The sequence below is a fragment of the Triticum dicoccoides genome, chromosome 4A (assembly GCF_002162155.2).
Source record: "Triticum dicoccoides isolate Atlit2015 ecotype Zavitan chromosome 4A, WEW_v2.0, whole genome shotgun sequence".
Taxonomy (NCBI): Eukaryota; Viridiplantae; Streptophyta; class Magnoliopsida; order Poales; family Poaceae; genus Triticum; species Triticum dicoccoides.
Window position 1 is genome coordinate 497,457,666 of NC_041386.1, and position 16,138 is coordinate 497,473,803.

The 16,138-nt window shown below is 42.5% G+C and overlaps 1 protein-coding gene across 1 annotated transcript; it reads left to right on the plus strand.

The window, feature by feature from the left end:
* Nucleotides 1-362: 362 nt before the first annotated feature.
* On the plus strand, nt 363-9,197 carry LOC119286382 (protein SHORTAGE IN CHIASMATA 1 homolog). The gene is made up of 10 exons (XM_037565753.1): nt 363-698; nt 864-947; nt 1,040-1,123; nt 1,221-1,277; nt 1,362-1,454; nt 2,215-4,169; nt 5,046-5,253; nt 6,322-7,053; nt 7,171-8,859; nt 8,940-9,197. Exons 1-10 carry the CDS (start codon nt 405-407, stop codon nt 9,054-9,056), a joined length of 5,313 nt encoding a protein of 1,770 aa, XP_037421650.1. The 5' UTR covers nt 363-404; the 3' UTR covers nt 9,057-9,197.
* The last annotated feature ends 6,941 nt before the right edge of the window (nt 9,198-16,138 follow it).

Here is a 16,138-nt window from a genome sequence, read left to right on the forward strand (position 1 = left end):
CTCTTGTGTGCAGGTTGTTCTCACCTGCCGGCAATCGCGGGTCAGTCACCACTTTCTCGGTGACAGTAGCCCAGCTATTGACACATATCAGGGTGTGACCCCTGCCGATTCAACTTCTTCCCTCATACCTGATTATTTCTTTTGTACCCATTTTTTATCTCATTAACATAATACTCGGATCCATATTAAATATCGCTGATTTCGTCAACTTTCATCGACAATTAATATGGATAGGACGGACTAATTCAAAAAACATCCCACCTCCAAAGCAGCCCACCTCCAAAGCCCCCGGCCAGAGCACCGTAGGCCCGTAGCAACGCCGCAACGAGATTCAAACGTGCCTCGACATTTCAAACCAAAATCACTCGTCTTCCTCCTCCCACTTCTTCATTCCCCGCCTCCCAATGCGGACTCGCTTCCTCGCCGCCGACTACTTCTCCCCGCCGTCGGCGGCCTCCTGCTCGGACCAAGCCCTAGCCCTAGCGTCCTTGCGCTTCCCTCCTCTCCCCGTCCCCTCGCTTCCGCCCGATCCGCATTTCCCGCTCCTCCTCCCTTTCCCCGCCGCGGCCGACCTCCCCGCGGTCAGCATCTCGTGCGACGATCTCGACTCTCTCCCCATATCCTCCGCGCTATCTGAGTTCCTCGCGGCCGTTATTCCGCAGGCCCTGCCCGCGCCGGCTATCCCCGCCGCCGACGAGGTGAGTCAGCTTTCCCACGGTGGTTCGCGTTCTCCACTCGTGTTGGTTTGGTCGAAGTAGCTCGGATTGGAGGCGCTTCGTATGGTTTTACTAGTTAATTTTGTTATTCTGTGACAAAATTCGCGCGGCATTTGTGAATTGCAACGGCCTGGATGCTTCACGCAGGGATTGGATGACTTCCTCTACGACAGGGGCGGCTATCGCAAGGGTTTTAGCTTGAGGGAGTCTGTTGCATTCGAAATCCCTGATGTAAGTGAAGCTTTTATGCTTGTATTCCGTGCATTCGTGGTTTCCCTCCTCTTTTCGGGTAACATTTGTGAACAATTTTGTGTTTATTGAAGGGATTGGACGAGATTAGCCGCGAGAAGGATGGGAAGGGAGACGGATCCAGGTCAGATAGATTGGGGACCTCCACTGACACGAAGGTGATTGAAGTTTGCCCCTATGTTGTTCGTCTGTTTCGTTACTGTTCCGTAGGAGATTACTGTGTGATTTACTGATTTCTGCATGTGGTGACGTTAGAGATGGGAACTGCTGAAGAAGCACATATTTGAGGTTGTAGAGGTTGATCTCCCGCAGGTAAGCTTCGTTCATAGATATCGGTCAAATCTTCTGTGATTTCATTGTTATGGCTCAAGGTTTGTTGTTTTTGTGTTTTTTAAGATTTTGGAAGGACACGTTGCATCCTCTGGTGGTGACGAGTCTGGTGATGGTGTCACCTTATTGTTTCGTGTTCCAGATGCGAAAATCCACCTGGTACTTTACATCATCTCATCAAAATTTCAAGCAGTTGCCAGTCTATTGTTTCAGAATCTATGTTGTGCTTATAATTTAATGGTTGTGATACTGCTGTTCCTTTTACTGGGTACCGTTACAGTTACATACGTAATGATGTGAATCAGGTTTCCCTTGTACCTTCTGTATCCACAGTTGTTTCAAAAGTAAAAATTTATATCCATCTCGACACTGTTCTGTACTATATATAAGTAATACTACCTCCGTTTCAGTTTACAAGTCTTGCGCGTATACCTAAGTTGCCAATTTTATCATCCTAATATAAACTATATAATACAAAAATTATACCTTTTGAAAGTAGAAACTCCGAAGTTTATGTTGGTATATTTTTTACAATATATGATTTGTATTAGGTTGGTCAAATTGACGACCTAGGGATACGCGCATGCCCTGTAAACTGAGAGAGAGGTAGTAACAATATATGTGATTACCATGAAGTCATATCTGTTATGCATAGCGGTTGAAGTTGATTGCACCCAACAATTAGTGATTAATATGTTATCGGTTCGGTTCCCTCGTGTTCTCTTAACTCAAAGCATCATGATATTTATTACTCCCTCCGATCCATATTAAGTGTCGCAGACTTAGTACAAAATTTACTAAGTCTGCGACACTTAATATGGATCGGAGGGAGTTTTACTAAGTCTGCGACACTTAATATGGTTCGGAGGGAGTAATACATTTTGCTCACAGTCCCATCTTCTGTTTTAATTTCTCGTAGGATTTCATTGATATTGACACTGAGATGACATTAAGCTATCCAACTGAACTTGTGGATTCAATTTATCAAGTAGAGAAAATCCCTGTGGAGCATAATGATGAGGAACATTTGTCTGCAAGGAATATTAACTTTTTAGACATTGCAGCATTAGATTGTGGTGTGACAATACCACTACTGGAGGTTCATAGGCATTCTTGGGAGCTTAATGGGTGTCCCACTAAGGCAGAGATATCTAATATTTTTCATAACCTTGTTGAACATTTGGGTGAAGCACAAGTTCAGCATTCAGCGTTGAACTCAACTGAGTTCTCAAGATCAACTGATATGGACATGTTGGCCTTTGTTTCCAAAGATGCCCCATGTGCAGACTATCAAGCAGATAAACCAATAACAGTTAAGGCTGCAGTAGAAATGGATCTTGTGAGGATCAGTGATAATCTTCTACTTGAGAGAAACTCGGCATTATACCCTCTCAAGCCTGATGGCACCTTTTCAGATTTGCCTTGCTCAGTTCTTTTAGAAGAAGCACAGATCATTGATTTCCCTTCAGAGGATGTCTTCAAAATGTTTGTTCAGTCAGATGCAGCTGAGCTGAATACATCTGATGAAATATTCAAAGACGACTTCAATCCAGCAAGGCGTTTCTATGAATCAGTGGTTAGCTCTGAGTTGGTGCTGGTTGACGATACATTCAAATCACTACCTACACCTATTTTATCTGATGATGATATGACACTGAGGTCTATGGTCCCCTCCATGGGAGAAGTACTTTGCTCCCTGAAAACTTATTCACTCTCTGCAGCCGACAGAATTTATTTGGACTGGCATCTTTTATTGGAAGGTCCATGCAACCGGGAGATATGGTCTACCTATGCAATCATGGTTGAGGAGGTAAAAAGTTGCCAGTTCAATTCTGAGATGCAAGTCAATTGTCAGCAGACATCAGCACTTGGTTTTGATTTTCTTGAGTATTTCTGGAGAAGTGCAAAACACCAAGATGAGGATAAACAGAACAATATTTATGTGCCTACCCCTCTACCTCATGATCCACCTCCTGCAGTGGAAACGGCTCAAAAATACAGACAAGAAAGTGATACTGGAGGCAACGGCCACATGGAAAAACCAAGTTCAGGAAAGGCAGCTTCCTTATTCAAGTCAATGTCACAATCCAGTGACATAAATTTCTACTTGAATGTCAGAAGCGGCACCAAGAGAGGAACTAATGATGAAAATGTTTCTACTTTAGATATCCCTACTTTAAATGAACAAGCAGCTTCTTTTCCAAGCAGGCCTAAAGTTGACAAGCTCATAGAAATTCATCCTGTCAGCCTCTCAGATTCAATCCGAGCCCTTATCAAACACATCCATAGAAGCTATACAACTGCTCTGCAAGAAAGTGCATATTTGAGGCATACTTTCTCGGATGGGCATTTAAGCATTCCGAAGCAGAAGCTTCTTGGACTGATAACTGGAGATGGTTCAGATGGCTTTGATAATCACTGTAAACATGAAGATAAGATGGAACTCATTGTACTCTATGGATTAAAACAGGTTGCATATTATCTATGTTTCTTTGGTTTGCATGCTGGCCATCTGTACATAAGCAACCTGATTGGAAGCTTTGAAAATATTCCTGAGAGGTTAAGAAATATTCACAGTTTCATTGGTGAAGCACTGTGGAAAGCTGAGAAGCATCAGATTGACTCTCACCCATCATTGCATGACATTGAAATGATCCTGAGATCTAATACACACACCAGCCAACAGATCCTTATAGTTGCCGACACAACTTTCTGGCTGCCATTGGGTCAAAAATTAACTTCGATGAAGATGACATTTGTTGAGCTAGGAAAAGACCCTGCTGCAGCTTATTTAGATCCGGTGGACAAGCCAAACCCTACAACTTGGGTGCTCAGAGGATTGCCGAAATCAGACTGCATTCTGTTAGATAATAAGTAAGTACACATGATAAACAAACCACGCCAGTTATCTGCTCCAGTTCTTGTTTTACAGAGTTTACTACAGACCAAGTTACTTCTAGAAGCAAATATTCTGGTTCTTGGAGTAACCTACTCAATCTTTATGAAAAAAAATCATGTGAGCTCTACCAAAATGTCCCCAATTAGCATACAGAATGAGTAAGCCACCTAGAGGGAATTCATATAAGTATAGAATGAAATCAGCTCTTTCATTGCAGCATTGTACTCCACTTGTTTTTCTTGTCGGATCCTTACAAAAAATCCAAATGTCAGGACAATTTATTTACAAGAAACCATAAATAATGGTTATAGTTTTGAACAGGCTGAATACTTCGCAACATTTGAACTTCACTTGAACCAAGACTAGATTTGTTTCCATTTTTTGTGAGCAAACGCATGTATGCGTTGTATAACAGTTCATGCCCAATCGTTAGTTGACTTTCTTTCTAACTGATTAGACAGATTACAAATTTACAACTCTAGAAGCATATTTGTAAAATGATTTGTATTTTTCAGAAGGATCTATGCCTTGGTACTCCCTCCGTCCGAAAAAGCTTGTCCCTCAAATGGATGTATCTAGATACATCGATTTGAGGGACAAGCTTTTTCGGACGGAGGGAGTACTTATCAAGCCATCTTGCATTTTCTGTTCTCATTGGATTAAACTGCCCTACCTAAATACTTTTGAGGCTTCTGTTTTTCCTATGCATTTTCCCCCATTGATGATTAAACTGCCCTCCCAAAAATTTGTAGCTGAGTTCATTTATATTTTTAGGTAGATGTTTTTTTTCTACAAGCATCATGATTTTGGTGTAACTGTTATCAATATTTGTTTTGGTCTCAATTTTGAAGGAACATTCCAGCTTCATTCCCTTTCAGTGAGTTTGGCATCGTACTGGAATACGGAGGTCCAGATAAATTATCTACCTTGTTGTCTCTGGCTCCTAATTTAGATGGTTTTCCACAACTGCATTTCCTCTATGTCAAAGTGGATGTTGAAGATCCTTCGGTTGCACTTGTTGAGGACAACCCTACAGACCAGGAGTTGAGAGCCACACTGGTGATTATCGATTACTTCTTCACACTTGCATTAGTTCGATCCTCATATGTTAGTCATGATGTTAGGAACTTATTGCTGTTTTCGTTTTACCATATGTTGGTCAAGCTGTTTGGAATTACTACTGTTTTACCATGCACATGTTAAATATGAAGGATACTCATTGGTTGTTGTTTAGTTCAGTAATTCTAGTATCCGACGAAGTTCAGTTTTCTTCTAGATAAACTCTATACTCTCTAGTGAGTTCCAGATCATAACAGAAAATTGACTACCTCCATTCCAACAAAATTGAAGTTCTAGGTTTGTCCTAAGTGGACGGCTAAAGCGTGCTGATAATGTCAAGAGAGGTCGGGGTAAACCGAACTTGACATGGGATGAGTCCGTAAAGAGAGATATGAAGGACTGGAGTATCACCAAAGAACTAGCCATGGACAGGGGTGCTTGGAAGCTTGCTATCCATGTGCCAGAACCATGAGTTGGTTGCAAGATCTTACAGATTTCAGCTCTAGCCTACCCCAACTTGTTTGGGATTGTTGTTGTTAGGTTTGTCCTAAGTCAAACTTCTTTAAGTTTGAGCATGTATATAGGAAAATATATTTATATTAAAAACAAATATATATAATATGAAAACATATTTTATGATGAAACTAATAAAATTAATTTGGCGTTGTAGATGTTTGGTATATTTTTCAACAGATTTGGTCAAACTTAAAGATGTTTGACTTAGGACAAACCTAGAACTTATAATATTTTGGAACGAAGGGATAGATGATTACAAAATGATGCAACCTTTTTCTTGGCACATCTCACTATAATTTGCAGAAATAAGCAACTGGCAATATTCAAACAATTATAGGTCACTTAACTCAAGTTTTCAGTGGCTGCATAGTTTTGTTGCGCATGGGTTTTACATGTCAGATCTTGTGGATGGTGTACATTGCATTTGAATTGTTCAGAATTTTTTTGAGACCCTCATTTAGATGCTACCAATGGTTGATGGGGCAGTAAATGATCTCCTGTCAAAACATAAATGCCTACGAAGAAATAAGAATCCGTCCTGATTATTTGCAGGATACGGTTTTGCATGCACTTCAGAAAGATCTGCAAGAGAAGATGAACAAGATGCGTATTGTTGATTCACTGAACTTTATACCAGCAACTAATCAGCTGCAAGGACGGCAGGAAAATCTGTGCAAATATAGCACTGCTGATTCAACAAAAAAATTGCCTGCAGATGATCGACTGCTCAAACAAAATTTTTTGGAGAAAGAGTTCGCTGATGCACATCATTTTGTTCCTACAGCTGAACAGCGGCACAGAGAGGAAATGTTGAGCAAAAGAACTATCCTCCATTCACAACATTTTGTGCCTGCAGTTGAGAAGAGCAGCTCTACTTCTTCTGTATCTGGAAATGCCATAAAGGCCCCACAAGACAATCTATCTGGTACTGACTTGCCTTCCGGTGTAGAAGTTGGTCGTCTCACTCCAGGTAGATTATCCACCCCGGCGATTGTTGTAAATACTGGAAGTCATGGAAAGAATATGCTTTTCTCTCGGAGATCATCTTATCAGCAGATACTATCTTTGGAGAAAGGAGGAATGCAGGTTGTGGAACGAGACGTTGATCTTCCTGTGGACCTAATACTCAGTACTGCAGCTTGCCTAGTATGGTTTGAGACAAAAATCTTTGGGAGCAATGAATTCACAGCATCGGCAGAGACATCTAGTATAACAAATTTTGTAGAGATCATTGCGACCAACATTCTGATGTCAATTAGCTTCTGTTTCCGTGGTTGTATAATGGTAATTGGTTTTGAACTCCTGAGATATTTGCTTTTACCTGATAGGGTTATCATGGTATACCTGTCTTTGAGTTATGTCTGCAATTACTGAACAGTTTCGTTGCTTCTACTTTTGCAGGTCTTTGAAGGTGAACCTCACTCCCTTTCTGCTGTAATGGAGACATCTGATTCTCTGTATGCTGCGGCTGCTAGTCTGATGATGAACGTGCAGATATTCTTCTCATGCACACCCAAGTTAACAGATGAGATAGTTCTCAGTTGCATTAGGAATGTGAATATGTTGAATAAAGCTCCTTCTCCAGATATACCTGAATCAGAAAGCTTGGCTGAATCATTTCTCACAAAATTCCCTTCAATCAATCCCTTGTCTGCATACAGTATGCTTTCTTGTGGAAGCAGCCTTGTGGAGTTCCTCAGTTGGTCACATGAGCGTCGTATACAGGCTGTTCAGAAGTATCTGTTCTCCCCGCAGAGCATTTCTCTGTTCAATGCTTTGTGCAAATTCGGTGAGCTAGGTGAATCTAGGTCTGTGATGACTGAAGGCTCTTCTGTAGATTCAGACATCTGTAGTGCATTGTTGCAGTCTCCAAGTAAAAGGAAAAGGTGCGCCTCTCAAGTTTTTGCAGTACCAACTAGTGATCCCCTCCATCCGGATTCTCTAAACCAATTGCCTGGTGATTATGTAGAACATAACAATGTATTCTCACAGCCTAAGTTGAGGAGGTTCTCGGACGCGGAGGATGCAACGCCTCAGCTCCCAGAGGTCTTTATGTTCAATCAAAGTTTGAGTAGGGGAGGTGAAGGGGTCTCTTGTCTGCCAAGAAAGCACAATATTGGTGCAATAATTGGCAATCAGATCATGGGTGATCATATCAGCAATGGATTTACTGCAGATACGAGGCATTGTAACCAAAGAAGGGCTAACAATATGGTGGACACATATGACTTCTCTTGGCAACCGGAATCAGGGGGTAAAGAACCTATCAAAAGCTCTTTTCCCGCAAGCGAACCATCATTCAGCCGAAGTTACAGTCATCCAATATTTCCATCTGCATTGGAGATCAATGATGATACTGGTTACTGGGACATTCCAGGAGGTGCACATGGCACTTGGAAGGGTCATGTACATGGGGGTATTGCCTCAACCTCTTGCAGAAATGATGTGGGCAGCAGATATCATGAGCCAAGAGAGGAAATAATGCAGAAGGGTCATGTACATGGGGATATTGCCCCAACCTCTTGCAGAAATGATGTGGGCAGCAGATATCATGAGCCAAGAGAAGAAATAATGCAGAAGGGTCATGTACATGGGGATATTGCCCCAACCTCTTGCAGAAATGATGTGGGCAGCAGATATCATGAGCCAAGAGAGGAAATAATGCATGATCCAGGAAGTTCGCTTGCTTTTCTGAAACAGGATTCTGGCTTTCATGCAACTCCACATGGCTCAAGCTGGGAAATTGATTATCTCAGGCAAATGAACGAAAAAAGAAGAGCACGTGAGGAGAGATCAAGATGTAATACATCAGCAATGATGTCAAATTCAAGGATGAGGGATGGAGCCTCAAAGATTATAAATCCTCCACTTATTGGATCCTTCAGATACCAGGGAGATGGAGATACTCCTTCAAGGAACCGGAGCCCATCAGTTGGGACTCGGCATTATGAGAAAGCCAGAGAAGGAACTAAAGCACATACCCATAGAGCAAGAAAAGATTTCAAGATGCAACCAAGTGTAAGTCAGGAAAACAGGATAGAGCCGTCCATATATCCATCGTGGACTCCCGTTGACAAGAGAGCCAGACAGGTAAATGCAAACAGACTCTGATGTCATAAAACGGCTAGTGTTTCTTATATGCATAAAGTAATCTGGCTGAGTTTGTGCAGAAACTTTCATTTGCAACATACGGGAAGGAGAAGCAAAGCAAGTTGGTCTGGAGAGACCCAAATAGCTCTGGTGCTGAGTGTGGCTTCCGGAAAAGATACCGGGAAGAAGGTACGTAGATTATCAGAGGTCGTCGATACTTGATGCAAATTAGTGATGTTTTAAGTGGCATTGTAAATATATCCCACGAAAATATGTCTTAACACTCTTTTTGATGGTGAACTTTGTTGGAGATAGAATGTGCACAAAGTAACAATGTATGTTGTCTGTCACACTGGCACCACAATTTGTTTTGGAACATTGAGGGTGAACCAGCGAATACGGTGTCATTGTTTGTCATTTATAGAGGGAAAATGGGGATGCCTGTCCTGTTCAACCTGCAAGGTTGGTCTGGCGTTTGCGCATTCGATGTGTTCAGGGAGTTTGATCTGATTTTGCACTTGGGTGGTTGTGTTGAAAAGATGTCTCGCTTTCTCAAGCTTATACTCCAGTTATTTCTGTTTAGAAAGCAAAACCACTAGTACAGTATTTCCCCCCCTTGTCCACTGTTGCCTGACTGGATGTGCTGAATAACCCAAAAATTGCACGCGTGCATCGGGGACCCCTGCAATTCTGCATATATGTTGTCCAGCTACGGGAAGGAGTTGAAATTGTTCACGTTGCGCAAGATTCAACTTGTGGAACCCGTCACCGGCTCGTACTCGATTATCCGAGTCCGACCCCGGCTCATCTTTACACGCGCCTTTTAAATCACCATGGGCCCTCGTAGCGACGCTAACCTCGCGCCGAGTTGGATCGTATCGTCCGTCGTCTGCGTCGCTTCAAATTAACCGAGCTCTGCACTCGGCGACCTAAGATCGATCGAGAGATGCAGAACGGCGGCTACTACGACCCCCGTCCCAGCACGGTCCCGTCCGGCGCGTACGGCGGGTGGGCCGGCTTCCGCGACGGGCCCAATGCTCCGCCCTACCGCCAGCCGCAGCCGCAGCAGCAGCAGCAGATGATGACGCCGCAAAGGAGGGAGGAGGTGCTCATGGAGGCCGGCCGCCTCGCCGCGGAGTACCTGGTGGCCATAGGCGAGCTGCCCCCGCACGCGCTGCGGAGCCGCCCGCCGGCGCCGCCCCCGTTCCGGGAGCGCCCGCTCGCGAGGCAGCACTTCCGCTTCCTTCCGCGCGACTTCGCACGTCCGTTCGCTCCCCGGCCGGTCCAAGGCCGGCCCATCGCCAAGCGGCCCCGCCCGCCCGCGCCGGGGCGGTTCCAAGGACGCCCGCCGTTTCACCCGGGCGCGCGTGCTTCCGCTCCTCCCGCGGCGCCTGTCGGGAGCGTGACGCAGTCGCAGGGCGCTTTGAACGATGCGACGGCGGGGGGCGGGAACGGGAGCAGCAGTCAGCCCGTGACGATGGAGTAGGCGAACCAAGGCTAATCTCCACATGGTGTTCTAGCGTTTCGGTAGTAACTATAACTACGAACATCATACACAATGGAGTTTTTAGGCCTCGTACAATGAAAGATACTTTTTTTAGGGTACAGTGGAAGATGCTCAGGAGAGGTTCTTAAGGCCTAAAGCTGTGTTTGTCCAGTTTTTACTTAGGCACCGGCGTTTGCTTTTCATAGCATAGGTGAAACGGCTGTGCTACACAAGTAAATATTGGTGCTTAAGATTAAATTGATCGTTTTAAGAGATGAATACTCAGAGCACTTCAGATTTTTGGCATGACAAACGGAATGCTTTTCATGCCACATAATGTTCGTCAAGGGTGACAAATTTAGTTGATGAGCATTGTAAATCCGTTTTAGTTTATTTATTATTTTGTCAGGAAATTGTCGTGCTTTCAAACTAAATTTGCCATCCTTGCGCCAATATAGATTTCCATAAAAGATGTTCGATTTTCTATGCTTAGTTTTGCTATAAATCTCATCTAGATAATTTTTAGTTATGTTACATCTAAGTTTTAAACCATACGATCTGATTGCGAAGATTTGTGTTTGTTGCATGGTTACCCTCGTAGGAGATCGTCGTCCTCAAAAAGTGTGATTGTTGGGTTGCGTTTTATGTTTTTCTGTTTGTTGGGACGTGGCGTTGGTCACCTCCTTTGTGGGTCACATGTGCTCTTTTTTTTGCCTGCACGGAGAGGATGTGTCCACATTGTGTTTTGTTTGGTTTATGTTATCTTTTTAGGAAAAGAGAAATGATAGCACATGCACATTCAACTTAGCCTAGATTCGCTATTTCATAACGTAGTTGTACATATTTCATGTGTGTGTTATTTTGTCTGTTGTGTCCACTTGATTTTTTATGTTCTTGGTGAGAAGGACACACAATTTGTCCGACCAAGTTGCATGTTTATCCTTGACTCGTAACTGGATTTATGGTTGTCGAGTTGCAAGCGCACCCTCGACTCCCAACTAGAGCCTCTGTTTTCGTTTTCACCTCAGTTGCAGGTCCACCCTTCTTGACTCACAACTCGATCCATAGTTCCTTTCATCCTAGTTGCAAGTCGATCTTTGACTCGTAATTGGGCTCGTAATTTCGTAGTTGTCTCAGTTGCAAATCCACCCTCGACTTGCAAATGGGCTCATAGTTGTTCCAGTTGCAAGTCCACCCTTGATGCATATGTTTTGTTTTCCATCCACTTGCAAGTCCACGTTCATCTCACAACTGGGATCGTATTTTGTTTTGGTCTCAGTTGCAAGTCCACCCTCAACTCGCGAATGGTATATTAGTTTTGTGTAGTTGTCCTAGTTGCATTTCCGCCTTGACTCACAACTGGGCCCATAATTTGTTTCTCCTCATTTGCAAGTCCACCCTTGACTCGCAACTGGACTCGTAGTTTCGTAGTTATCCCAGTTGCAAGTCCACCCACGACTCGTAACTACGCCCATAGTTTGTTTTTTCATCCTAGTTGCAAGTCCACCCTTGACTCGCAACTAGGCTTGTAGTTGTCTCAGCTACTCGACTCGCAATTGGTCTCGTAGTTTTGTGTAGTTGTCCCAGTTACAAGTCCATCTTCGGCTCGTGACTGGATCGTAGTTTGTTTTCATCCAAGTTGCAAGACCACCATCCACTCGTAACTACGTCCATAGTTTGTTTTTTCATCCCAGTTGCAACTCCATCCTTGACTCGCAACTAGGCTTGTAGTTGTCTCAGTTGCAAGTCCATTCTCGACTAGCAACTGGTCTCGTAGTTTTTTGTATAGTTGTCCCAGTTACAAGTTCGCCCTCGGCTCGTGACTGGGCCCTAGTTTGTTTTCATCCAAGTTGCAAGACCACCATCCACTCGTAAATGGGCTTGAAGTTTTTATTGTCGCCTCAGTTTGCAAGTCCGCCATCAGCTTACAACTAGCACCGACCTTTTTTGTTCTACACTCCTAGTTATAAGCCCACCCTCTACTTGCAATCGGTTTTTTTTGACCTTTTTGTTGCCTTAGTTACAAGGCCACCCTTGTTTCTGCGAGTAGGTTGTCCATTTTTTTATTCTTCACCCCAGTTGCAAGTCCATTACCGACTTGTAGTTGGGCTTCAAGTTTTTTTGTCGCGACTACAAGTTCAAGTTTTTTTGTCGCGACTACAAGTTCACGTCAACTTGCAACCAGGGTGAGCGGTCACTTTTTATCCCAGGTACAATTCCATCTTTAATATGCAAATTTTGAGCACCTACCCTTACAATTTCTAGCCCACGTTTTCTTTTTCTTTTGCCCTTTTTAGCTTCTCAACATTATTTGGTTTTTTACTTTTGGCCCCAACCCAGAATGGTTCATAAATTTGGCCACTCCAGATAGCCTCTTGTCAATCTTGGAAATTGCAGGAATAAGATCTTGAACTGTGCGTTTGGTAGTGCCCATAGGGAGACCCAGATAAGTAAATGGCAGACTCTCTACCTTGCATCCAAATGAATTTGCCAGCATAGAGATTGATTGTTGATCAATATTAATAGGGGTCATGGAGGACTTGCTGAAGTTAACAAACATGCCAGTAGATAAACTAAATAGATGGAGTAAATATTTCGGATGCATAAGCTGATCTTCATTAGCTGGCATTATCATTAGAGTGTCATCAGCATATTGGATGATTGGATAGTCTTGACCATAAGCATGATCAATAGGTAGAGAAATTTCACCATTTGACCAAGCAGCATTAATCACAGATTGTAGCAGGTCAGCAGCAATAACATATAGGAGTGGTGAATGAGGATCACCTTGTCTAACTCCTCTTCTGCATATTTTTTTACCTACAACTCCATTAAGAAGAACAGCAGTAGAAGCAGAGTGTAATATGTTGGACACCCATTTGATCCATCTAGGTCCAAATCTTTTGGCCTTGAGCATAGCAATAATAGCCTTATATTCAATCTTATCAAATGCCTTTTCAAAATCCATCTTGAGAATGATGATAGGTTTTTGATTGATGGCAGAAGTGAAGGTATTCAAAAGCATATCCCAAACAGTCTTGTATGTTTCTGCCTTTGATAAATCCATATTGGTTCTGATGAATAACCGTGGTGATGATCTTTTGAGCTCTATTTGCCATTAACTTGGTGATGAATTTAAGAGGAAGGCTAACCAGTGATATAGGTATAAAGTCATTCATATTCTAAGGATTAGCAATCTTTGGTATGAGTGTGATGAAAGTAGTGTTTATACTTTGAATATCACAGTTACCTTCAAAGAAGTCCCAAATCATAGCGTAAAAATCTTGTTTAATAATATCCCAACATTTCCTCAAGAAAGAACCATTAAAGCCATCAGGTCCTGGAGCTCTGCCAGTAGGGAATTCTTTGACAACCTCATCAATTTCATCCATTGAGAATGCTGCATCAAGTTCAGCTGAGTCATGGGATTGGATGAGTTCATCAAGGTTGAATAGCATGGTAGGATTAATGGATCTGCCCAGTCTGTCTTTGTAGGATTTCCAGATGATTGCAGCTTTATGATCATGATTCTGATATGATGCTCCATCATCTCCATGGATAGTGGTAACATAATTTTTTCTGTAGCTCTGAGTAGCCATAGCATGAAAAAAATTAGTGTTTTCATCATCAAGTTTGACACTTCTCATTTTGAATCTGGTCTTCCAATAAATTATTTTAATTTCCAATAGTTTAGCAGTGTGCCTCTTCAATATTTTCCTGAAATTGGATTCCATTGTAGCCAGTGCCCTCTGATCTTCAATGCCATCCAACATAGTGAGAACATAGTTGCATGCGGCAATAGTGGTGTTAAGTCTGGATAGGTTTTTTGCTCCATTTTTTAGACCTAGTCTGAGGCATTTAAATCTGGCAGAAACATCTTTGGCAGAATTACTCACTTGCTGATTTATGTTCCAACATTGTATCATAGTCTCATAAAATCCATCAAATTCAAACCAGTAGTTTTCAAATCTAAAAATGGAGGCCCTTGGTATGTCACTGCCAATTTGAATGCGAATGGGGATATGTCATATGATACTCTAGCAAGAGGATGTGCCATTGTATTTGGGAATGATAATGTCCAATTTGCAGAAGTAAAAATCCAGTCTAACTTTTTCCGAAAGTGGAAGATCTTGCATATTGCTCCAAGTGAAATTTCTTCCTTTAAGTGTGATTTCCACTAGATCCAATTGCTGTATAAGGCTATTTAACATTAGCATGTTATTTGTGTCCCCACCTGGTCTGTTTCTATCACGAGGACTTCTGATCAGATTAAAATCCCCAACTAATATCCAGTGATCCATTTGTGAGGCATCCACACTGTCCAACCAATTAAAAAAATCAGCTTTGTCTTCATTTTTTCAAGGACCATAAGCACTGGTGATATAAAAAATGTGCCTAGATAAGTTTCAAACCAATTTGACAGTAATTTGAAAGTTGGACTGACCGATGATAGATCAAGTGAAAAGGTTACCATTCCAAATAGTAATTAGACCGCCAAAGAGTCCCATAGTTGGGGTGTATGCATATAGGTTATATCTTTTGGGTGAGAAGTTTCTAAGATAAGCCAGATCAAAAGTGTCTATTTTTGTTTCCTGGATACATATAATGTCGTGGTTACTCTCATCAATTCTAGCCCTAAAGTCATCCCATCTAGTTTGAGAATTAATCCCTCTAACATTCCAGTTGTGAATATTCCATGTTCTATTCATTGATAAAAGGATTGGGGGAGGGGTTCATATGTAGGAGATGAATTAATCATCCCTGTCACAACTGGGAGCTGGTGTATGTATTCGTAAGCAGTAATAAACCAAGAGTTTAAACTTGATCTCATTGAACAGTATAACAGACCATTATCAAGCTGACCATTAAGACTTCTCATAAAGTGAAATAATAAGCGTAGCATAAAATCCCAACAAAAGAAACTTATTATGGAGTTTAACTCCTTACAAACCGAGTTCAAGATAGTATCAAAGCATGATAACCAGCAACAACTGACATAATAAAAAGGCATAAGGCCGAAAGGGGTCTTGACACAACAAGGTCGGCTAATATGAGAGCTAAATTTAATCATGTTCACCAACAGACTTAAGTTTCTCCCTAGAGACCTCCTTAGGAGGGATCTGACACTGCTTGGTTGCTAGGGCTTGGATGGTGGTGAGTGGAAGCTCTGGAGGGGGTTCAACTATAGGATCACGGATCTCATATTCAAATTCAGCAGAGAGGTTCTTCTTGCACTTTGCCAGGTCTTTTTCTTTGATAGCAGCAGCTTCATCTTTGAATCCAATGCTCAGTCTAGCTAGGCGACGACTATGATGTAGATCGTTCACATCCAATGGAGCATTGATCTTCTTGCGCTTATTGACAACATGCGAGGGATTAACAACAGTAGTGTCGTTTGCAACAGTGTGTGGGTTCTCATGGGCTTGAATGGGTTGGGTACACTCAATAAACTCCAACTGTGCAGGAGCATCATCTTGCTCAGAATTCCAAATAGTGTTGTGCTCTGTAACTTCAGGTAACTCAGTGTTTGACACAGAAGGAGCAGGTGGTGCAGCAGGGTAATCTGTAGTTATGGTAAGTAAACATTTCTTGATAGTTCCATGTTCCTCCTCAACATTAATTAATTGGCATCTGGTGCTGACGACAGTGGTGCCAGCTAGCTAGTTGTTCTAATATGGTAGGTGCAGAGGCCATATTTTTGACATCATGTCTTGAAGAGCAATGAAAGAATCAGCGGCCTCAATAGCAGGTTGGATAGGTTGGTCATGCTGCTCTTGTTCAGGGTTGAGGGGG

Bases quoted from the DNA above. Each gene is read 5' to 3' on its own strand.
- LOC119286382 (XM_037565753.1), top strand. From the start codon at position 405: ATGCGGACTCGCTTCCTCGCCGCCGACTACTTCTCCCCGCCGTCGGCG. The intron at 948-1,039 runs GTAAGTGAAGCT...TGTTTATTGAAG, and splicing joins TTGCATTCGAAATCCCTGAT to GGATTGGACGAGATTAGCCG. The intron at 1,455-2,214 runs GTACTTTACATC...AATTTCTCGTAG, and splicing joins CAGATGCGAAAATCCACCTG to GATTTCATTGATATTGACAC.